Here is a 24,921-nt window from a genome sequence, read left to right as displayed (position 1 = left end):
AGGCTGCATTCACTCCCGTTATCTTATTTTGAAGGCCAGAAGTCCACAGCGTAAACACTTCCGGTCTGACGTCATCGCGTCCTGCGCCGGAATCGATTGTTGTTTACGTGGTGTCATGGCGGATCAGCTCGGAGCTTTTCTCCATGTGCTTTATAAATGAGCATCTGCCTCCATCTTCGCTTCTAAAGTGTAGTTTTGAGATAATGGACCTTCCGCCATTGTACTCTGTAATATAACCGCCGTTACAGTAATATATTACTTTTCACGAGTATACTCGGGATTGGCACTCCGGGTACTCGAGTACTTTTCACAAGTCTTCTCGGGATTGGCACTATATGAGTTAATACATTATAATTGTCCTCTATAAATAGAATGTAAAATTAAAAACACCTTAATTATTTTATTTCTTCTAGAAATAGCTAATCTTTCACTCAATAGGGGAAATGCCCGTCGCAAGTTGATGATGTCATGAATGTAATTTGTGATCTATCCCTATGGAATTTATGGCATGCATGTGCAAATAAAAACAAACGTAATACTTCCAATGGTTAATATGAGCATCAAATCAATATTTCAAATGTGTTTGTGTTTGTGTTTTTTTTTTTTTTGCACATGCATGCCATAAAAATTACACATGACATTTATGACATTATCAACTTGCGACAGGCATTTCCCCTATTGAGTGAAAGATTAGCTATTTCTAGAAGAAATACAATATTTAAGGTGTTTTTAATTTTACATTGTTGTTATAGAGGACAATTATAATGTATTAAGGCATATTTGTCGTCCTAGCCAGGGATCCTTTTAAGATATGGCAGCCACAAGGGAGGTGACAGAACTCTGGCTCTGCCCTTCCCTATGTTGAAGGAGGGACCACTTTTAACTATAAGAATCAATGCAATTTAATGTGAGATACTTGTTGCACTAACTTGCATTGACTGTTATGGTCACTTCAAGAGTTCATATTTTAGATTGTAATTAAAGAATATAAAAGATGAGTGTTAAAATTATTTTATTTACTTCTTTCTATTGTTTTAGAGATTCTTATTTCAGTGGTTGGGGCATGCGTACAAGTGGCTAAATATGTCATTTTACACAGAATAAGCCCATTCCCAAGATACAACGCAACCTTTCATGGTTGGATGTGACTTATGGGGGCTAGAAGTGTTACTGTCAATAGAAACTGCTGGCTTATTGTGTCTAAAAAGACATATTTAACCACTTGTACGCATGCCCCCATGCGTACGCATGCCCCAATGATCTCCCCTCTTGCTTGTTAATATTCATTTGGGATCCGCCATTTAACTCTGCGAGCCGCTGGGCTGGATAGATGGAACAAAATGGACCCATGGACTCCATGTATTTACCCTGCGAGTAACAAAAACACCCACAATTAGCTGTTTTAAGCCACCTGTGCACATTGAACATAATTCCTTTGCACAAGTCTTGCGTTTCTCTGTTTAGTCAAGTTGCCGACTTGGCGTCCTTTTGGTCGCTTTAATTTTATGGTTGGTGGCGACAACTGCACTTATTTTACCATTTCTTGATAAAACTATTTATTTATTTATTACATATATTTTTTTTTGGGTTGCCAATGTGCGACCCCACTGTCACCTGCCCACGAAACCACGTTGGGTTGGGACCCATAGTTTGAGAACCGCTGTTGGGACCCATAGTTTGAGAACCGCTGCCCTATAGCATGGGTTTTCAAAATGGGGTCAGGGACCCATAGGGGTCCTCAGAGTTATTACGGGGAGCGGGGAAGGCACCCCATTCAAATGATATCAACGCACTGAATGGGAATTTGTCATGTCTTTTCAGACGATTGAATGGTGCAGTAGCTGAGATACTGAGCTACCTGTAGGTTGTTGTCACACCATTGATTGAGAGATAAATCACTTACCGATGGAACTCTGTTGCTGCGCCATCATGTTCAGTATAGTTACTGACCATATGGTCAGTATAGTCACTGAGCATGATGGAGGCGTGCCGTTTCAGGTGACCTTGAGCCACCTGAGACATCGCCGAGCACGCCACATCGCCGAGTGTTACATTAACCATTTGAACCCCAGCTTCCCCATTCTAGGGGGGAACATTCTGTGAAAATACCAGAACTATAACCTGTTGTGAAGTGTTGTGAGCTTGTATAGCTGCTATTTTGGGTGAAGAGGTTTTGTGTAGAGGGAAAAAAAGTGGAGCCAATGGTCAGCTATTGAGGGTTGAGTCAGCACCCGCACATGCACAAACGAAACGCGCACACACCAGTGCACGCGCGCAACACACACACACACACACACACACACACACACACACACACACACACACACACACACACACACCTTGTTAAGTCCTGCACTCTGACCCTCGCTGGTGGCCGAACACTGTCACCATGACCACCTGTCAATCAAAATGAAAGCAAACATTTTCATTCATTCATTCCTAGATCCATAGATAGATGAATTAATTAATTAATCTCCTCACCTCATGGAGACTGACATAATGTTTAACCCATTAAGACCTGAGGTTGATTCTACAAATGTCTTCTAAATCCTAATGTTTTATATCAGTGGTGCTCAAACATTTTAATGTCAAGGACCCCTAGAATTATATGTATTTTACCACAGACCCCCATCTAAAAATATGTTGTTCCGGGGACCATGATTAAAAAGAAATAAATAAATAAACCAAATTGACTTCATGTAGGCTTACTAATCTACTCATAAAGCAATTACCCTAATGGGACATGGTGGTCTGTCAGATCTGTCCCAGTGATTGGTCATTACCCTAATGGGACATGGTGGTCTGTCAGATCTGTGGTGAGGATCCAGAATGAGGTGTGATGAGGCTTCAAAGCCATGCATACAGACCTTAGTGAAAGGGCTGGAAAAAAAAAATACTCAAATTATTTACTTAAGAAAAAGTTTCAATACTGCAATGTAGAAATACTCTGTTGCAAGTAGATGTCTGGAATTCTAAATTTACTTGATTATTGGTATTTAAAGTTCCAAAAGTAGAAAGTAATCATTATGCAGAGAGTCCCATTTCACAAGTTCTCAAATGTATACAAATCTTTTGAAAATAGTCGATATACAAGCATCCCAACGCATTGAGAGCTTGTAGATCAGATGTCCAAAATATAGTATATAGGGCTGAAATGCTTAGTGTGTTTTGTAGTAATAATCAAAATATACAAAGTAACTAGTAAATAACGTTTTCAAATAATTGTAGTGGAGTAAAAGTACAATATTTATCTCTAAGATGTAGTAGAGAAGTAAAAGTACTGAAAATTGGAAATACTCCAGTAAAGTAAAAGTAACAACACTTTGTACTTAATTACAGTGCTTGAGTCTATTTACTTTACACCACTGTATTTTGGGGGCTTGGAGCGCAAAGGACATAATGCATATTGTAGATAATCATTTAGATACATTTTAATGACAATAGTGTGCAGACTATTCAATATAAATTTGAAATTTACCTACTTAGGACTAGGAGTAACAATTAAACGTTCAAGTTACAAGTTCAAAGACCTTTTCCAGCAGAACTTTGTTTCTCTTGTAAGCCAAGTCAAGACATCATTAACTCAATCAAAATGAACATTCTCCCTAAATTTTAAAGTTTTTAAAATATATGCATTAATACGTGTTCATGACAAGATGTATGCACCTGAGACTGTTTACCCGCCTCTGGGCTCTTTCCTCTTAAAACGAATGAAAATATTTGAAAAGAAATATGAATTTGAGGTTGTGGCGTGTCGTGTTGTGAGCTTGTAGATCAGCTATTTGCAGAAGAGATGTTGTGTAGAAGGGAAAAAAGAGGGGAACAAGTACAGACCCCTGTGGGGACCCAGTCAATAAAGAGAGAGAGAGAGAGAGAGAGAGAGAGAGAGAGAGAGAGAGAGAGAGAGAGAGAGAGAGAGAGAGAGAGAGAGAGAGAGAGAGAGCGTGCAAGTGTGTTTTACCCTTTCTCTTTAATCTCTTCACCCTCTTCTCCCTCAGCTCAGACCTCTTCTCTCCCATCAGTTCCCAGTATTCCTCCTGTATTTCACACATCAACAGACAATGAGAGTCAAACTACATCAAGATGTTATCAGACGGTTCCTTAACAATGTTTGTAATTAACTTTAACTTCCTGTATTTCCAAAATAAAAGACTGAACAGATCATGTCCTCACTAGGTATAAGTGAACAGTTTAATGTAAGTAGAACACTGTTAACCTCATGAACCCTAGCTTCACTATTCTGGAGCAAACATTCTGTGAAAATAGCAGATCTACAAGCTTAGCTCACACTGAGCTTGCATAGAGGGAGTGTAGATGAACAGAGTAGATCCCTGAGGAACCCTGTTCAGTTTAAGTATGTAAGGTTTAAATGTTTAATGAAGCTAAAGTACAAGTTAACAACGTGTCACATCATGAGGCATTGTGAGCTTGTAGATCTGCTATTTTTACTATGTATGAGAACATGGAGTATTAAGTTATGAGGGGAAGGGGGGGACGTGGTGATACAAGGTTTCTGCCCGACAACAACGATGACCACATTAACCCTTTATACATAGTTGAACGGGGTCCCCCAGGGCTCTCAACTAGGCCCAATGCTTTATTCTCTCAACACCAAAAGCTGATATAAAAGCTCACAGCGGGTTGCATTGTAGTGCATTGTAACTGTATAGATCGGCTATATTAGTCAAATATTCACCTCAGAATAAGGACACTAGGGTTCATGTGGTTAACTGGCATCCCTATTTGACATGTTATTGTTTATTTTTTAATGTTTACAGTTTGATGTTAGACATATATTTGGAACCGCTACATTGTAGCTCATGTATTCATTAGAAATGTAATAAATGTAAATAAATGTCATGGAGAGAATATTAGGTTCTTACATAGCTGTTAGCTGACTTAAATATGTTCCTCTCTATGCTCTGAGCATCAGTCACCAGGTCCTTAATGTCCTCCGCTGGGTCTCCTGTTGACATGTTCCGCACACTGCTCACCAACACACAGAGAATGAAAGAGACAACGTAAGACATCAGATTCAACTCATCATTCAATAAGTGATAATTGTTCAGCTGGTCTGGGGTCTAGAAGACGGTGAGAACACATTGTATTGGTTCTGCTTTCTGTGTGAGGAACACTCACAGCCAGCGGACATGGATGTCACGGGTCCTCTGTGTGAAGTTTTTATGCCAAGACTTCCTCATGTCTGCTGCAGAGAGAGGGAGGGCTGTGATGGAGAACCAGCTGAGAGAAAGACAACAATAGAAAAGACAAAGAGACATAGAACGAGGAGGGAGAAAACATGAGGAACACATTATCATTATGATATTATATTATAATACTCTATTACATATATGTAACTATAACATGGAAGTGTGTGTGTGTGTGTGTGTGTGTGTGTGTGTGTGTGTGTGTGTGTGTGTGTGTGTGTGTGTGTGTGTGTGTGTGTGTGTGTGTGTGTGTGTGTGTGTGTGTGTGTGTGTGTGTGTGTGTGTGTGTGTGTGGGGAGGCGTAAGGTCCCATTGGCCAGGGATTCAGAGCCCCATTTCCTTGGGTTCAGGAGGAAACCAAGCGGGAAACTGGACACCCGTTCCGCTGGTTTCGGGGTCTGGTCAGATTGGCCAGACCTTAATGACCTCTGTGTCCGTACTGGAGTGTCCCTACAATGGGAGCGGTCTGACTCTGGGACTGTGAGGGTTTCAGAGGACTTTATAACTGACCCCCTCATCCAGGTCAGGGCAACAGCCACCTATGCTGGTCACAGTCACCTGCTAACAGCTACAGGTGCCAGACGCGCCCTCATGGACCTACACCAACACCAACAGCAACAACACTGGACTGGACTGAAACTCCAGGGGAAACTTGCATGTCTCCCCTATGCTGACCACTCTGTCTCACATTCATTCCTAAAGAACACTGCACTCAATGAGGACATTATCACATTTACAATTAAAGCCAGATTACAAGTCCTTCCCACCAGACTCAATCTTTCCATCTGGTTCCCCAGCACTCAGGTTCCTCATTGCTTGCATCACACCACAGAACAGATCACTGAAACACTGTCACATATCTTGAATGGCTGCTATGCATACAAAGGGATGTACATAGCACGCCATGATAGAATTGTGGAACTCATAGCAAAGGACATATCAAAATATCATGCACCCTCAGTGAGAATGTACAAACATTCCCGTGTCATTCCATCCATGTTTCATCTCTGTGATAACTTGGACATGTTTGCATCTTTGACAGCTAATACACCAGATGTTGTTGTGGTTGATGAAGAGTCCAGGGAAGTGTCTGTATTGGAGATGGCCTGCACCTTTGACCCTAGCCTAGAGGAAGCTTTCATGACCAAAGTCATTAAATACCAACCTCTCCTAAATACGATCTCAGAGCTGGGGTACAGGTGCAGACTATTTGTTTTCATATTTGGCAGCCTAGGACATACCCACAGGCTGGTTGTTAGAGGGTTTCAGCAACTTGGAGTGCCTAAAAAAGAGGCAAAAAGGCTGGCAAAGTATTGTTCCGTCTCCTCTATAATCGGCAGCCGCCACATATGGCGGAGACGCTGTTACTTATACCCGTAGAGTACCAAGTGCCTTGCTATTGTATCATGAAGACATAATGCCAGGATTTTGTAAATGTTACTCTACTGCACCTATACTATTTGTGTCCTTGTATGCATCTCCTTTGTGTGGACATAAATAAATGGTTAAAATGTGTGTGTGTGTGTGTGTGTGTGTGTGTGTGTGTGTGGTAGCTCTTTAAAGTTTAAACAACAATAATAATATAGGCTAATTAAATAAATGAATTGAATAAATAAGACATTACGTAACATTATTTGGTTACTCGAATACCTGATCAGCTTTAAACATATTTTATAAAGACATAAAACCATCATTATCATTCCTCATCTTCATCATCATCTTCATCATCAGCATCATATATTACATAACAGACTGTTTAGTGGCCATTATTTTAATGCGTAAGTAATGTTTCGGTTGTTTAGTAAAAAAACGAAGTAGAACAGTTCTACATTATGAATCATTTCAACATTAATTAATTCATCGTGTCCATCAGTTGAGGTTCACACAGAAAGAAACAGAAAGACAACTTTACCTTGTGTTTATGATCTTCGTCACATAGCATTCTGAGCCTCTGCATCTTAAATCCTCAGCAGTGTTCCTGTAGAGACAGCATCTACATTCCCAGTCCATATCATCAGTGGATGGTTTTGCTGGTCTTTTCGTCATGGCAAAAAACACAGAGTCAAGTTAGTTCTGTATAAATTAAATTATTTCATATTTATTTATAAGTAAATAATGAATTAAAATGATGACTTGTGGAAACCAACATGTAACATGTTACAATGCTTTTGACCCCTGGGGGATGGATTGCTGAGGTGGAGCGCCACAAATACCATCAGGTCAGTGGTATGTTCTAGATTTGTTTTGGGGTCATAATTCATGTGTTTTCAACCGGTGGTGGTCCTCGGACCACCAGGTGTGTGTGTGTGTGTGTGTGTGTGTGTGTGTGTGTGTGTGTGTGTGTGTGTGTGTGTGTGTGTGTGTGTGTGTGTGTGTGTGTGGACGGACAGGTTTTTATTACTTTGTGGGGACCAAATGTCCCCACAAGTATGGAAAAAGAAATAGACATTGTGGGGACCAAATAGTAGGTCCCCACAACGGTTTTGGTTAGGTTTAGGGTTAGGGTTAGGGTTAGGGTTAGGGTTAGGTTTAGGGTTAGGGTTAGGTTTAGGGTTAGGGTCGCGATCCAAACATGCGCAATACGAGTGAATCGGTTCATTCAGTGCGTATCGGTACAATTGACGGCTGAAATCGTGATGGATCGTTCCGTGAGTGTCTGGATCGGTAATCTCAATGGTTGTATCGATTTTTTCATGTAGTATTTCATTCTATCCTGTGTTTCCGATGCGCCTTAAATGCACCATCACAGCCCTCCTCGCCCCCCAAAAAAGCCCTTGGTAGCGACTCGACACAAGCGTCTCTTCCACAGCGCAGAGCAGCTGAGCGCTGCGCGCAGCACAGTGAACACCCCCACCCAACTTAACGACTGCAGATACAGACAGCACCACGGGTTATGATATATGATCCACATTCCACACCCGTTTTCTTGTCGAGTCTCCGAGATCATTTTGTTAAAGAAAGCTTCTGCTGCGCTTTATTGACGTATGAAGTACAACAACGTTGCTGGGTGTGCAGCTAGCGTTTAAAACACAGTATTTATCACTGTTTCACAACTTTTGTACTGTTGCTGCAGTGCTGCTGTTCTCTGAATGCAATCACAACGCAACGTGTTATGAGCTTGTAGATCTGCTATTTATGTAGGCCTATTTATTCTTGTAGGTCTGCTATTTAAGCTCACAACGCGAGCTTGTAGGTCTGCTATTTAGGTGTGTGCAAAGTAGTTTTTTTTTTTGCCTATAGGCTTACTAGGCTATTATATAAAACAGATTAACCTTTTCATGACTTTTTTGACGGCACTATCAACAGTGTGTGACATTAATGAATGAATCATTTGTGTTTATTTGTTCACACATCATCTTTTCTATTAATATGATGGATTTATGTTAGTAATTATAATCCATGAATTATTTAATCTCTTAAATAGCAGCACTGGCGTTACATTTTAAACAAACACGCTGAGCTGACAGGCCCTATTTGGTGTCATATTGACATATTCTTTTTATATTGTAATTATATATTTTTAGGGGCATGTCATGTGGTCTACCTGCACACCCTTGATCTACTGGTATCACAATCTACCTTTTGGGCACCCCTGGTTTAAGTGGTTAAATGTCTGAAAATACTCTCTGTGTATGAGTCAGCACCCTGCACATGCATGCACACACACACACACACACACACACACACACACACACACACACACACACACACACACACACACACACACACACACACACACACACACACACACACCTTGTTAAGTCCTGCACTCTGACTCCCTCTGGTGGCCGAACACTGTCACCATCACCACCTATCAATCAAAATGAAAGCAAACATTTCACTTAATTCCTAGATCCATTGATAGATTAATTAATCAATCTCCTCACCTCATGTAGACTGACATAATGTTTAACCCATTAAAGGGCTACTTCACCTCTGGGACAACCAGATCTTATTTTATTGTCATTCTGAGTTATTTTTTGTGTTTTTTGCATTATCAGTGATGAGTTTTGCATGATGCAAAACGCATCACTTGTACATGCTGAAACACTAAAATATCTCAAAAAACAGATTGAACACAAAAAATAACTCAGGATTGTGTTGATCGTGTCCCAAACGACAATAAAATAAGATCTGGTTGTCCCAGAGGTGAAGTGGCCCGAGTCCGAGTTAACGAATTTAATTGCAATTAATTCACGGTTATGTTAATCGCGATTAATTATTTTAATCGCAATTAGTCGCATATTTATTTATTTTAGCCATTTGGCCTACCCGTGATTTAGGACAGTGGTTCTCAACATTAACATTATTTCAGCAATTATTTTTGGGGGTCCCAGATGATTAATGTGCAACATTGTTTTCTCACTCAACAGTAAACAAATAGGCGGGTGCAGATATGGTTTGACCCCCCCCCCCCCCCCCAAAAAAAAAATGCAACAAAAGGTTTCTCAATGGTTTATTGTAGTATCAGGTGTATTTAATAACATATCAAAAGTCTACCAAAATCTGACCACTAGAAATGCATTTTTCAAGATGGCCGCCGCCAGTTCCTTAAAAGACCATTATTCCTTTATTATTCATCATAGACAAATATTGGTTGTGTCAAACCTCATATTTTGATGATCTAGGAATCCAATTAGCATACATTATAGTCAAGTGATTGCAAGTACAATTATATGTTAAAACAGTTGGTTATAATAAGGTTATAAGCATATTTATGTTAAATTTTAAGATTTCCGAATGTAATTGGACGTTTCTCCTTTTTCCATGCACCATAATGTCCAGTATTGATGATTTCAAGTAACATTTTATTAAAGCTTTCAGGAAATTTATTTTGATACCAATAAGGAATACATTGGTTAATACTGTGAGGTACTGTGAAATTAATAAAAACAGGGAGGCCATGTTATAGTTAAATATACAAATTTGGGAACAAATTCCTTACCAAGAAATGTCTTCACCATTGTGTTTGATAAGGTGTCTAGTATCACGTAACAAATACAAATAATGAAATATAACTCCCCTATAGGGGAAACTGTGACATGCTGAAAGTTGGGGTGCTGCAACCTTATACAGGAACAATCTAAAGAATTTTAATTCTCACCTCAGTACGTAGCCTGTGATCAGTTAAACAAGAGTTTCTTCATGATTATTAATTCATTAAAAGCATTAGTTTTGCACTGAAACGACTGAGAGTCACAAAAGAGTTTTTTTGTTTGAAAATATACATTGCTGGGTGTATGTAAATAAAAGTTCATTTCTATTTCACTAAAATAGTTTGAGATACTGTTCCTCTAAACCAGGGGTCCTCAAATACAAATCTTGAAGGTCCACAAATATTTTTTTGAAACAGGTCCGGGTCTGGGGAAATATATACTATATATGAATCTATATATATATATATATATATATATATATATATATATTTTTTTTTTTTTTTTTATTAAAAAGGTCTTAAGTCCTTAAATTATGACTTCACTTTCATCTGGCCTGGGGACTCCTCCAAAAACATTTGGGGAACTCTTTGACCCACAAGTTGACTCACTGAAGCAAGAAGGGAGAACAGAATAAGTTGGAGCAGAAATATTTATTTTACGAAAATTAGATGTTTGCGCTAGTGTTTGTTTCTTTTAACAAACTGGGATAATCTTCGAATGCTTATGCTTGTGTCGCAACGTGAATATCGATCTGAAAACAAGGTGTCGCGCATCGGAGACACTGAGGCTCGTGGCTCACTCCTATACCGAGTAATGCGTGTAGCTCGCAGCTGGCTTTGCTGCATGGCTCGCTGCATATCCATGGAGAAAGAGAGAGGCAGCCATGGCCTGTGGCACCTCGCAACAAACTCTCTGGAGAGATTATAATCCTCATCCTGCAAACGTATTCATGTTGATGTTGTGCTTGTGCGCGAATGAAACCCACTGATTTATAACTAGTTTACAGGCTGCAGCTAACCGCTGCTGCTGCCTGCTTCGGAAGCTTCCGCAGTATGTGAAATGAACAGAGGTGGTAACAGCCTATCAGCGCGTCGCTGTCATAGAGATGACAACCCATAATACTCTATGGCCCGGCATCAGCCAATCAGCGTGCCGTTCTCTCTCTCTCTCTCTCTCTCGCACACAGATTTCAGAGCGCTTGCAATGAAGTGAATGAATACAACGAGAAGTGGGAACAAAACGTGAAGATATTTTTCCACGTTTTCTTTTCTTCTTTTTAATAATTCGTCCTGGGTCCGGTCGGCGGTGCCTCGCGGTCTGGACGTGGACCGCGGTCCGCCTATTGAGGACCCCTGCTCTAAACTGTTGCATCTAAAATACCTCAAGGGGTCACCTGGAGGGCCTGGTACCTCTGGAGGGTAAATGGTAAATAAATGGTAAATGGTGCATTTATATAGCGCTTTTATCCAAAGCGCTTTGCATAGATTGTGCATTACATTCACCCATTCACACACACATTCATACACCGGTTGCGGAGGAAACCATGCAAGGCACCAACCTACTCACTGGGAGCAATTAGGGGTTCAGAGTCTTGCTAAAGGACCTTTCGACATTAACTCATGGGGAGCCCGGATTCGAACTGGGAACCCTTCGGGAACCCTTCATGCTCTAATAACGGTTACTCTACCCCTGAGCTATGCCGCCCCCCAGGGGGGCGTGGATGTGTGTAGCAGGGCTATAATGCACTTTGGGCGGAAAAGGGAGCATGAGGGGTGAATGGTGTGACGATCAGTGAGGGGACCAGTGTGGGAGTGTAGTGGGGAGGACTAAGCTGGGCCATCATGGGCTTGGAGAGGGAGTGGAGGTCTGTGCTGTCACAACCTAAGTGTTTACTGGGTCTTGGCAGGAGTAGGGATGTCGATGGTTAACCGGTTAATCGGTTAGCCGACCGTTAAGAAAAGACCGGTTATGCTTAACGGTTAAACGGTTAATTTTCATAATAATATGATTGCATTGTCCTGGTCCTGGAAAGTGTGATTTTGTTAAACAGACTGCTGGTTTTGTGTTGCGCCGCTGCTGTGTTTTCATTTCCTCCTCCTCCTCCTTCTCCTCCTTGCCTTGAGCTCGCTTGGAAATCAAATGGCAGCGCCGTCGCGGGGCGCACGATGGAAAGAATGCGCATCCATCGTTGTCAACATCAGTGTTGTCAAATCAAATGAATGCGAGACACCCGGTCAGAGAGCAGACTAGCTCTGTAGTGGTCTAACGCTGTGGTGCAGAGCTAACCATGAAACGAAACTTCGCCAAACTTTGCTGCACGGGCAGAAAAGATCATTTGAAAGCCAACTCCAAGATAATAGCCAAAGATATTATTATGCCAAGGTACTATATTAGTGTTGTCCTGGTGAAAGTTTTCCGTGAGGTGTTACACTGTGCCCTGTCGCCAATCGACTGCGCAACGAGAAGAGAGAGAGAGAGAGAGAGCACTGCTGAGGTAACCGAACAATCGCCCCAAAACACACTCGCCCCCAGTGTTTTATGTGTAGGACTACATGGTGGTTTTGATGGGCAGGGGCGAGCTTGTTTTGGGACGAGCAGCTTATTTTGCATCCTCATCTCAACAGCGCAGCAAAAAAGGTTGAAAAAAAAAAATACAAATAAAAATAATTAAAAACTGTTAATTAGCCGGTTAATGCTGTCGGCTAACCGGTTAGGAGAAAAACCGTTAGCGACATCCCTAGGCAGGAGTAGTTGAGTGTGGCGCGGATAGGGTTCAAATTGACTTGTCACAAATGTCTTTTCTGGAGCATTTTAGCAGTAAGAGGGCACATGGGACAGCTCATGACACGCTGTGCTCTGATCTTCCCATCTAACCAACTTCCAAGGCCCACGCGAGGCTGCGTCCCTGCTGCTATCTAACAGACAAGCATTGCTTTCTGCATACACCTCAGCTTTTTAACTGGAGAGGGTAACAGCCAAGCACCCTCTGAGTCACATTGATAGGTCACTAGGGGCTCCTGGTAATATTAATGGTCTTAGAAAAATACCAAACAACCAGACACTGACTCTCCTGTGAGCCAGTCCAGCATAGTGACACACCTGTCTGCCTGACACACAGTCATGCGCCACATGGTGGTTTTACAACCACCAACACTGGGAACCGGCCTTCCTCATTATCTATACCAGGGGTCCTCAAATAGAAATCTTGAAGGTCCACAAATATTTTTTTGAACCAGGTCCGGGTCCGGAAAAACAAATATATTATATTATATATATATATATATATATGTTACAGGGTAAATGGGTAACTCAGGGAGACCTCGGTAAGAGCGCTCGTTTTGTAGTTCACCACACACTAATCACCACCAGATGGCGACGTCAGCCACTGGATAAGAGAGTTACGTCACGCTTTGAACTCGCCGCAGACCGGAAGTGTTTACTCTTTATTTACTAGCCTAGCCTAGCCTAGCCTAGCCTAGCCTAGCCTAGCCTAGCCTAGCCATTAGCTCCATTGTAGTCACTTGGACAGGGCGTTTAACGTGCGCTTGCCCAGGCCTTACGGCCTGGGCATAAATATAACGATTGCATTCACCACGGCTTCGTAACTCGCGCGGCGCTCCGCCGGCCGCGCGGCCCTGGCCCGCTCTTCGCGGCCACTCGCGCCTGCGGCGCTCGGGGGCGAAGAGCAGGACCAAGGTCCGCTGGCCTTCGCGCCGCTTGGGGCTTCGTGGACCCAGGGGGGCCTCGTAACTCGTTTGGGCTTCGTGGATACAGGGGGGCTTCGGTAGCCGCTCGCAGTGTCGTGGACAATAGAGCGGCGCACCGCCTGGAGTACGTTGTATTGGCGACCGCTTGCTCCGCCCCGTGCCGCACCACGAGTGCTCCGCGTCTCGAATGCCCTGGTTCTCTTTAAAACCGTGACATATATATATATATATATATATATATATATATATATATATATATATATATATATATATATAATGGTCTGTTTCCAGATTCTTTATTAAAAGGGTCTTAGGTCCTTAAATTATGACTGTCATCTGGCCTGGGGATTCCTCCAAAAATCATTTGGGGACCTCACTTGACTGAAGTGCAACAACCCATTGAAGGGAGATTACAGAATGTTTAAATCAAAGTGGAGCAGAGATATTTTGCGCTAATGTTTGTTGCTTTGTTTTCTTTTAACACACTGGGATAATTTTCGAATAATTTATGCTTGTGTCACAAGTTCTCACAACATGAATATCGATCTGAAAACAAGTACCCGCGCGTCAGAGACTAAAGCGGCTCATAGCTCACTCCTGTACTGAGTAGTGCAGCTCACAGCTAGAGAGAGACGACGGTGGCACGTCCCGACAAACTCTCTGGAGAGAAGATTACAATCCTACAAACGTATTCACGTTGATGTTGTTGTGCGTGAATGAAACCCACTGGTTTATAGTTGCGCTGTTGCAGGCTGCAGCTCCGAGCGCTTACTACTGAGACGCTTCGCTTCCGTGGTCTGTGCAAGGAAGATTTTGGGTCTGTGGAATGAACTCTAGTGACCCAGCTGGCATCAGCCAATCAGCTCGTCGTTGTCCCTCCCTCCCTCTCTCTCTCTCTCTCTCTCTCTCTCTCTCTCTCTCTCTCCTCTCTCTCTCTCTTCTCTCTCTCTCTCTCTCTCTCTCTCTCTCTCTCTCTCTCTCTCTCTCTCACACACACACACACTCACAGCGCATGCAATGAATGAAGTGAAACGAAGCGTGGAGATATTTTTCCTTTTTTTTTTTTTCTTTACTATAATTCGTCCTGGGTCCGGTCGGCGGTGCCTCGCGGTCCGGACATGGACCGCGGTCCGCCTATTGAGGACCCCTGATCTATACCCACCACAAGGACCTATCATGACCCGAAGGGCCACTTGAAACCAGTGGGACCATCAGTAAGCCAGGTGACACCCCTGTCGGCCTAATGCATGAGCCTAATTCCAATACCTTACTTGCCTCCTCCGCACTCCGTCCTCCAGCGTGATCAGGTTTGTGTCAAATGCTATTCCATTAATTCGTTTTTGGAGGAGCTGTGAGCGAGGAGAGGAGGCTGCCAAAGCTTGGAGTAAGATCTGGTGAAGATTCACCAAGTGTATCCTTCATGTCTCCTTTGAGCTAATGTCATCATCGGAATATGTGACATAATTTCATAATATTAGAGTTGTTTTGTAGGTTTTAAAACATTCTGAGTTCATTTGTTACACTTTCAAATCAGCCAGAATAACCATTCTGACTTTTGGTTGGGGTCTTTCCTCACCTGGGACCCCCCAGACATACCCCTGAGCCTATCTCAGTAATTGCTCTGCTCCTGCTCCAGAATAATGTTAAATTAGATCATAATTGAAGCATAAAGGTTTGTGTAGCTGGGCTCTGACAACAAAAAATAGTAGTAGCTAATACCAGGGGTCTTCCACAGGGGGTCCGGAACCCCTAGGGGGTCTTCAGAGTTACTACAGGGGGCTCACCAAATCACCAGGAACTTTGTTTTGTTTTACATTAACCCTCTAAGGCCCACTGTTGTAATATTACAACGTTTGTATTTTATCCAAAAAAAGGTTTAAATCATTTTATTTTAGCTCCCCCTACCACCTAAACATCACCATTGGATTCTATTGTTTAGTATTACAATGCCATTGGCCACGATATTTGCATATAAATACCCCCCACAGGGGCTGACATTCACACCCGCCACACCCGCTGACATTCCAGAGTTTTGACGAACAACATCTCACTTTTTCATGGAAGCTATTCCTCACAAAAACATAAGTAAAATGCCTGTACTATTGACCACTTGAACCCTAGCATCCCTATACAGAGGAGGACTAGACAAAAATAGCAGATCTACAAGCTTGTAAATCGAGCTTGTACATCGGCTTGGAGATTTGGTGTAGAGGGAAAAAGAGGTGACTAAGTGCAGTGTGAAAGGTCAAGTTTTTAAGTGGTTAAATGTGGTGGTGGGGGTCCCTGCTTAATCTCTCTCAGCTGAGGGGTCCTTGGCATTAAAAACCTTGAACCCAATATACAAAAGTGATCCAATTGTGAACTAAGCTGCCTCAGACCCAAGTGGTCCAAAAACTGTTAATTAAAGATCAGCCTGTCTCTCTCCTCTCTCTTAAATTAGTGCTCTTATTAGCTTTGTAGTCTGTTAAAAAGGCCAGCTGAAGTCAGTTTAGACCAGCTGATTGGAAAGGGGCTACTCAGCCTATCCCAGCCCAAATCACGAAATTGCCAAACTAGTTAGTCACCTGAATCTCATTGTAATTAACAGTAAGCTATAAAAGCAGGTAAAGCTTGCTGTTCTTTCTCTCTGTGCAGACCACTGAAGCGTGCATCTGTTTGTTGTAAGTAGGCTACTGTTTATCTACTCTGTGTAGATCAGGGGTCTTCAACATTTTCAGGCCAAGGACCCCTTAGCTGAGAGACAGATGAAGCAGGGACCCACTCTACATTGTTGTATAAAACTGTGTTTCATCAATTTCATAGGTAGATTCATAGACGTGTTTGACAGCGCTGTCATCAGTCGATGTTGGATTTGTGTTAACACATTTGCCGCCAAGGTTTCTTCCAAATCAGAAAAAGGTCCCTGCCACCATTCACTCCCATTCATTTTGAAACAGCTGTAACTTTGCTATATGAAGTGCTATATGAACAACAAACACATCAGGATAAACTTTAGGGTTTATTCTTTCATGTTGACGAGCGTTGAGTCTAAAAAAGGTTCCATGTAGAATTCCTTTGCGGTTGAATTGAGAGCATCATCCGCTAAATCTTCCCTTTCAAACTAGGTTCTGAGATAATCGCATTTTTATGTTTGACAATGCGACAGAACGGTCACTGTTGCCTCTATCTCAACATGGCCTATATGAAAAAGTATCTTTAGGATGTTTACTTTACTGTGAAGTAGACAAAAGTAAAAAAATATTCATCATATATAGTCATATTAGTCATATTTATAAAAAAATATATCAAAATAGTGCTCTGTTTTGTGGTAACCTTCAGCATTGTTTCGGCTGGAACTCCATGAAAGAATATGTTGTGAGTCATGATAATTTTTTTATAGAAACTAGGCAGCTGCATCATTATTTCCTGAAATTTTGATGTGCACATCGTCAAAGTACAATATTCCATATAATATTGTTTCACAGAAATGGATTTCAGAGATACACACATGTTTTTGATATAAGTAGGTCGGGAGTGGCTTGTTGTCGGTTTCAGCCGGTAACACGCGGGAGTCTGTCCCCGTTACAATGCGCTAGACCCCTGGGAGATGGACTGCTGAGGTGGAGCGCCACACCTACCATCAGCTCCCAGTACTTGCCGCACAGCTTGCCAAGCTGTGCTACTCATACGCTGAGTTGGCGGTGCCCGGAATCGAACCCATGACCTTGCGGTACAAAGGCAAGAGCTCTACCGACTGAGCTACCCAGGCACAGTAATTACTTGTGCCACAGTAATAGTTCAACCAGGAATATTTCCAAATGTGATATCAAAATGGAATTGCTGAGAAAGTGTTCCTTATTCTACCCAAAAAAAGTACGTTTATAAGACGTTCTATTTTGAATTTATGACACAAAAGAAATTATTTTCTGACCCACATCACTTCTCAAGAGAAGAGAAAGGGGGTTTATTTGTGAAATATTGCCAGGCCAACATCAAATGCTCAACTGCATATCACAACAAACATCTCAGACAAACCTCCGGACTGCTGTCTTTCATTCTAAAAATAAAATGATGTCTGTTGACCTTATGACCTGCAGGTAGAAGGGCCTTGTCAACTAGAATGAGCTAGCTGGTTTGGCACCCCAAAGAGTTAATTCTGCATCATGACACAACACTGGTTATGGTTTATGTCCAAGGTTGTGGTATACAAATGGAACCAAATGGACCCTTACGGGTCCATTTGGTTCCATTTGTACACTCTCAGAGTACCTGTAATGGCCATTCAGAGCTAGCACAGTGTTGTGGTGTCACCAAGTTTCCCTTCACCAAGACTGCTGTCTTTCATTCTAAAAATAAAATGATGTCTGTTGACCTTATGACCTGCAGGTAGAAGGGCCTTGTCAACTAGAATGAGCTAGCTGGTTTGGCACCCCAAAGAGTTCATTCTGCGCAACAACACTGGTTATGGTTTATGTCCAATGACTTTGTGGTATACAAATGGAACCAAATGGACCCTTACGGGTCCATTTGGTTCCATTTGTACACTCTCAGAGTACCTGTAATGGCCATTCAGAGCTAGCACAGTGTTGTGGTGTTACCAAGTTTCCCTTCACCAAGACTGCCGTCTTTCATTCTAAAAATAAAATGATGTCTGTTGACCTTATGACCTGCAGGTAGAAGGGCCTTGTCAACTAGAATGAGCTAGCTGGTTTGGCACCCCAAAGAGTTCATTCTGCATCATGACACAACACTGGTTATGGTTTATGTCCAATGACTTTGTGGTATACAAATGGAACCAAATGGACCCGTACACTCTCAGAGTACCTGTAATGGCCATTGGCATTCAGAGCTAGCACAGTGTTGTGGTGTTACCAAGTTTCCCTTCACTAAGACTGTTGTCTTTCATTATAAAAATACTGTAAAAGCTTCTGTTTGTCATTTGGCCTTGACAGACAGACAGAGGCCTTGGTAAACAAGAATGAGGTGGTTTGGCTCCCCCATGTGTTCATTCTGCATCATGACAACATGATGGCTGTAACTGAAGCACTATAGAGATTGTCATGTTGGACCCATGGCATGGCACCAACCCCTGCCTACTAATAATTAGTGATGGAAAGTAAGTACATTTACTGAAGTACTGTTATTGAATACAAATGTGACACTTTTACTATTTAGCATTCACCTCCACCAGGTGTTTTAGTGAAATATTGCCAAACCCACAATTTTCATTAGAAAACCACTATGGATAGTTGAATCACAGCTAGTTCTCTCAGCTGTCAAACAGTAAAAATGCATTCGAAAAAAAGAGTCAGAAATATCATTAGAATTCAGTTCAGTTCAGTTTATGTTCAGTTCTTTGGTGCATTGTACAAGTATACATTGAAAAAATAGAAGTAACAAAAATATGCATACAAACTTGCCCAAGTCCCTGAAGAAGTCCCTGAGAAGCAACGAGCTTGTTGGGCTCTACCCCTGGTAATGTTCTTGCATTTTTTTATTACACTTATTTATTTATTTTCCCCCGTCACAAAAATATAAATAGAAAAAATAGAGAAGGTGCTTTATCTTCAAAGCTGCATCCTTTCTCTCACACATATGTATGAATTTGTTGATTGACTGGCCAAGTTGACCAAGAGCACTCCAAGGTGTGACATTTTATATCGCCGTTATATCATTACCAACAACAATAGCAATTACATCAATAGTGATAATAGTGGCAATAATCCATCCATACAGTATGTTATATTTTTGTTTTGTTATATTATAAAAAGTATATATGACCTAGATTATTATCACCATTATCACTACCATATAATAATGAAATAAACAAAATAAATAGGAAAAAAGAAATCACAAGGTTCAATGTTCAAAGGTGCTAAATAATAGAAATAAACAAAATAAATAGGAAAAAATAAATCACAAGGTTCAATGTTCAAAGGTGCTAAATAATAGAAAATGATTTCTTCGCCCTCCGGAGCGCGTGTGTGTGTGCGTGTGTGCGTGTGTCTGTGTGTGTGTCTGTGTGTGTGTACAAAGAGCTCTTCACCTCTGGTGGTACAGGAAATAGCAGGGGAAGGGGCACAAGGCTGTATATCTGCAGCCTGGGCAGACAAACGGCGTTTCCTTCCGGACACCCTGGTGGCTGCAGACGTGGCAGGGACGATAAGGCTGCTGCTGACGGGCGGTGGGTCTGATCTGCTCCAACACATGACCTGAGAAGTCCACATCAAACCTGGTCTCAGGGTCTCTGTTGCGAGGTCCCCTAGGCGTGGGGCCAAGGGGGGCAGGGAGAGACGCGGCAGGGGGAGACGCAGCAGGGGCAGACGCAGACCTTCTGCGGAAGGTGGGGGCAGGTGCAGCTGGGGCATCAGGTGGGACATCACATGGGTCTTCTTGACCTTCTGCTTCCTCAGCCTCATCAGGTTTCGGTCTGGTCCAGGCTTTCACCACGAGCATGATGAACTTCTTCAGGTTCCTGCAGGTCTTGTCCTCTTCGTTGTTTGCCCTGAAGAGGATGAAGGCGTTGACGAGGGCGATCTGCATAAGGTATGCTACAAATTTAGATGACCACTTGATCGTCTTCCTGGTCCAGGGATAATACGAAATCCGTTGGTCCATCCTATCAACTCCCGACATGTAGTCATTGTAGTCGCACACGCAGAGAGGCCTTGTGATGGAGACAGTGATCCACGTGATTTTGCCGTTTTCATCTTCTGGCCCTTTTTTTCTCACCTGAACAGTTTTCATCGTATCCTGGTGGAAGCTGGATATCATGCGGACTATACGTTTGTCCCTCCAGGCCAGGACCATGACATCATCTGTGTGGCGAGACACTGTTTCCCCTACCTTCAGGTTAGACGGCTGCGCTTCACGGATGGATGGCGGTTCTCCCCTGTGCGCACGAAGTGTGCCACACGAGTGGATGCTGTGACTGAGGAGGAGCTGCGACATCTCAACGCTGTTGTAAAGATTGTCCTGGAAGACACGATAGCCCTGTCCCTCCAGGCCCTCTATCAGGAAGCTCACTGTGTCCATCAGGGAAGACTTGATGCCGCAGTAGGGCTTCATTGCGTAGCAGTAACCACTTTTTGAGTCGGCCAGCACGTAGCTTTTTATCCCATACTTTATGGGTTTCATCGGATTGTAGACTTTGAACTTCAGCCGTCCACGCCACAGGAGTGTTCCCTCATCAATGCTGATGTTTTGGTGAGGTTTGTACATCTCCTTGAATTTCCGGAGCAGCATGTCCAATACGGGGCGGATTTTGTGGAGTCTGTCCTCTCCGTCGATCTCCATGTTGTCACTGAAGTGCAGAAACCTCCAAATGAGCTGGTACCTGTTGCGGGGCATGGTCTTGTTGAAGTATGGCGTTGCTATGACTTCGTCTGTGGCCCAGTAGCTCTCGATGGTGGGTTTCCACACAAGGCCTGTGAGAAACTGTAGGCCCAGGAATGTCTTCATCTCCACCACTGTCACCTCCGTCCAAGCGCGGACCCTTGAAAATGGCAGCTTGTCGGCCAGCTTTGCCGCCAGTGCGTCGATGCTCTGTTTAGCATAGCGGTTGGTCTGGTCTACAATATGCTGAAGCAACTCATCATCGAGGAACAGCTCTGCATAGTCGACTGGGTTGTCTGAAAGAAGATCTGCTGCTTTCCCACAAGGGCCCGGAAGTCCAGTGAATGGAAACTGCCTGGGGCTCCAGCTGCGTTCATCAACCCACTCGGAAGCATCTCTTCTTCTGGGCCTGCCACCAACTGTAAATCATAGAAATACATTTACCATAAAATATATATATATATATATTGTTTTCATTCATGTGGTATGTATGTCAGGGTTTCCCAAACGTCTTTGTCTCAGTGCACCCCATAAATATTTGTTTTAATCCGAGGCACCCCTACATTATAATTTTCAACTTTGTACTTCAAGTTTTAGATCTTTTTTAGAACTGTATGTCATATTACTGTACGTACATATGTAAACATTTCCCCCAAATCATGAGCAACAATTGTGAATATCATTAGACTGGACTGTTCCTATTCTGCATCCCTATTCTGGTAGAGAACATTCACCTACAATATCCGATATACAAGTTCATGCCACATCACATTGTGACAAGTTGTGAGCTTGTAGATCGGCTATTGTTTGTGAACAGACGTGGTACACTGTAGACTTCAACTGTAAGTGATTCAACTGAAGTTACAAGGCACCCCTACATTATAATTTTCACTCCCAGCACCTTATATTTATAGCATATCGTCGTTGATGGGTGGAAACCTTGTATGTCCAAAACCGTTCCTTTTGTATTTATCATCTATACAATGCACCAAACTAGTGAAAACAGCCGATCTACAAGCACACAACGCCTCGCGATGCGAGGCGTTGTGTGCTTGTAGATCGGCTGTTTTCACTAGTTTTGTGCGACAGTCTTGTATGATGAAGCAGGGCTTTTCTTTACCAAAAGACGTACACATTTGAAACTTGGAGATGCAAGGTTTCTGCCCGACAGTGACGATAATTTAGTGATTATGTTGCAAGGAAAACGTTGAGATAATAGCCATTTTGGTTAGAACTGACTGAAAATAACTTTGTACTTCAAGTTTTAGATCTTTTTTAGAACTGTATGTCATATTACTGTACGTACATATGTAAACATTTCCCCCAAATCATGAGCAACAATTGTGAATATCATTAGACTGGACTGTTCCTATTCTGCATCCCTATTCTGGTAGAGAACATTCACCTACAATATCCGATATACAAGTTCACGCCACATCACATTGTGACAAGTTGTGAGCTTGTAGATCGGCTATTGTTTGTGAACAGACGTGGTACACTGTAGACTTCAACTGTAAGTGATTCAACTGAAGTTACAAGGCACCCCTACATTATAATTTTCACTCCCAGCACCTTATATTTATAGCATATCGTCGTTGATGGGTGGAAACCTTGTATGTCCAAAACCGTTCCTTTTGTATTTATCATCTATACAATGCACCAAACTAGTGAAAACAGCCGATCTACAAGCACACAACGCCTCGCGATGCGAGGCGTTGTGTGCTTGTAGATCGGCTGTTTTCACTAGTTTTGTGCGACAGTCTTGTATGATGAAGCAGGGCTTTTCTTTACCAAAAGACGTACACATTTGAAACTTGGAGATGCAAGGTTTCTGCCCGACAGTGACGATAATTTAGTGATTATGTTGCAAGGAAAACGTTGAGATAATAGCCATTTTGGTTAGAACTGACTGAAAATAACTTTGTACTTCAAGTTTTAGATCTTTTTTAGAACTGTATGTCATATTACTGTACGTACATATGTAAACATTTCCCCCAAATCATGAGCAACAATTGTGAATATCATTAGACTGGACTGTTCCTATTCTGCATCCCTATTCTGGTAGAGAACATTCACCTACAATATCCGATATACAAGTTCACGCCACATCACATTGTGACAAGTTGTGAGCTTGTAGATCGGCTATTGTTTGTGAACAGACGTGGTACACTGTAGACTTCAACTGTAAGTGATTCAACTGAAGTTACAAGGCACCCCTACATTATAATTTTCACTCCCAGCACCTTATATTTATAGCATATCGTCGTTGATGGGTGGAAACCTTGTATGTCCAAAACCGTTCCTTTTGTATTTATCATCTATACAATGCACCAAACTAGTGAAAACAGCCGATCTACAAGCACACAACGCCTCGCGCTGCGAGGCGTTGTGTGCTTGTAGATCGGCTGTTTTCACTAGTTTTGTGCGACAGTCTTGTATGATGAAGCAGGGCTTTTCTTTACCAAAAGACGTACACATTTGAAACTTGGAGATGCAAGGTTTCTGCCCGACAGTGACGATAATTTAGTGATTATGTTGCAAGGAAAACGTTGAGATAATAGCCATTTTGGTTAGAACTGACTGAAAATAACTTTGTACTTCAAGTTTTAGAACTTTTTTAGAACTGTATGTCATATTACTGTACGTACATATGTAAACATTTCCCCCAAATCATGAGCAACAATTGTGAATATCATTAGACTGGACTGTTCCTATTCTGCATCCCTATTCTGGTAGAGAACATTCACCTACAATATCCGATATACAAGTTCACGCCACATCACATTGTGACAAGTTGTGAGCTTGTAGATCGGCTATTGTTTGTGAACAGACGTGGTACACTGTAGACTTCAACTGTAAGTGATTCAACTGAAGTTACATTGACAGATATCAAAATGATTTTGACCTCTATGGCCTTGCCATGCTGCAAGTAAAGCCAGAATAAGGATGGACATATTATGTGGCAGTGAGATCCAGTGTGATGAGCAGAAAAAGTTCTCACCACTTTTCTTCTTAGCCTTGCGGTGAACGGATGGGCCAGCAGCAGCAGCAGAAGGTGGTGGTCCTGGCTGGTCCTCCATCAGTGTGTCTGAAACCCCAGTGAAATAAAATCATGGCTCTCCCTCCATCTCAGTGTCCCTCATTCCATCCCATCCCATCCCATCCCATCAGTGTCCCAGTCCCGTCAGTGTGCGTCTGTAAAAATCATGCACATCAAAATGAAGTGCCATTTTTCATTTCTTGATATTAGTCAGTGTGCATATCAACATTTAGAATGATTATGACACCACATAATGTCATATTTCCAATTGAAAACTGCATGACTGAACTCTCACTTCTGCCAGTGTGCCAATGTTGGTACCTGTGCCTAATGTTGCCTAGGCTATCCCTGAACTACTGCTGTGGAAGATGGCTTTATTTTTTACCTGCATGGCTGGACGGAGATGGCCCTTGGTCAGCAGGGACAATCCCACTCCCCTCTGCGTCCTCTGTAATCACAAATTATTTCTCATTTAGGAAGAAAGTATATACAGAATGTAAACTACATGAGTGGACTACAGCAGCAGCAGAAGGTGGTGGTCCTGGCTGGTCCTCCATCAGTGTGTCTGAAACCCCAGTGAAATAAAATCATGGCTCTGATTCCATCTCAGTGTCCCTCATTCCATCCCATCCCATCCCATCCCATCAGTGTCCCAGTCCCGTCAGTGTGCGTCTGTAAAAATCATGCACATCAAATCAACGTACTATTTAGACATT

At 42.3% G+C, this 24,921-nt stretch overlaps 1 protein-coding gene across 1 annotated transcript; it reads right to left on the bottom strand.

Annotated features, from left to right (window-relative positions):
- Positions 1-2,343: 2,343 nt before the first annotated feature.
- On the bottom strand, positions 2,344-24,298 carry LOC308307232 (piggyBac transposable element-derived protein 4-like; the record flags this gene model as incomplete). The annotated part of the gene is made up of 5 exons (XM_080752405.1): positions 24,167-24,298; positions 19,877-21,584; positions 4,884-4,986; positions 3,984-4,037; positions 2,344-2,397 (listed from the first exon to the last, which is right to left on the bottom strand). The coding sequence occupies exons 1-5, from the start codon at positions 24,243-24,245 to the stop codon at positions 2,344-2,346; spliced, it is 1,998 nt and encodes a 665-aa protein (XP_080608531.1). The 5' UTR covers positions 24,246-24,298.
- Between the last annotated feature and the right edge of the window lie 623 nt (positions 24,299-24,921).

The sequence above is a fragment of the Nannobrachium achirus genome (genome assembly GCF_963921795.1).
Source record: "Nannobrachium achirus genome assembly, chromosome: 21".
Classification (NCBI taxonomy): Eukaryota; Metazoa; Chordata; class Actinopteri; order Myctophiformes; family Myctophidae; genus Nannobrachium; species Nannobrachium achirus.
This window is presented reverse-complemented; position numbering and strand designations above follow the sequence as displayed.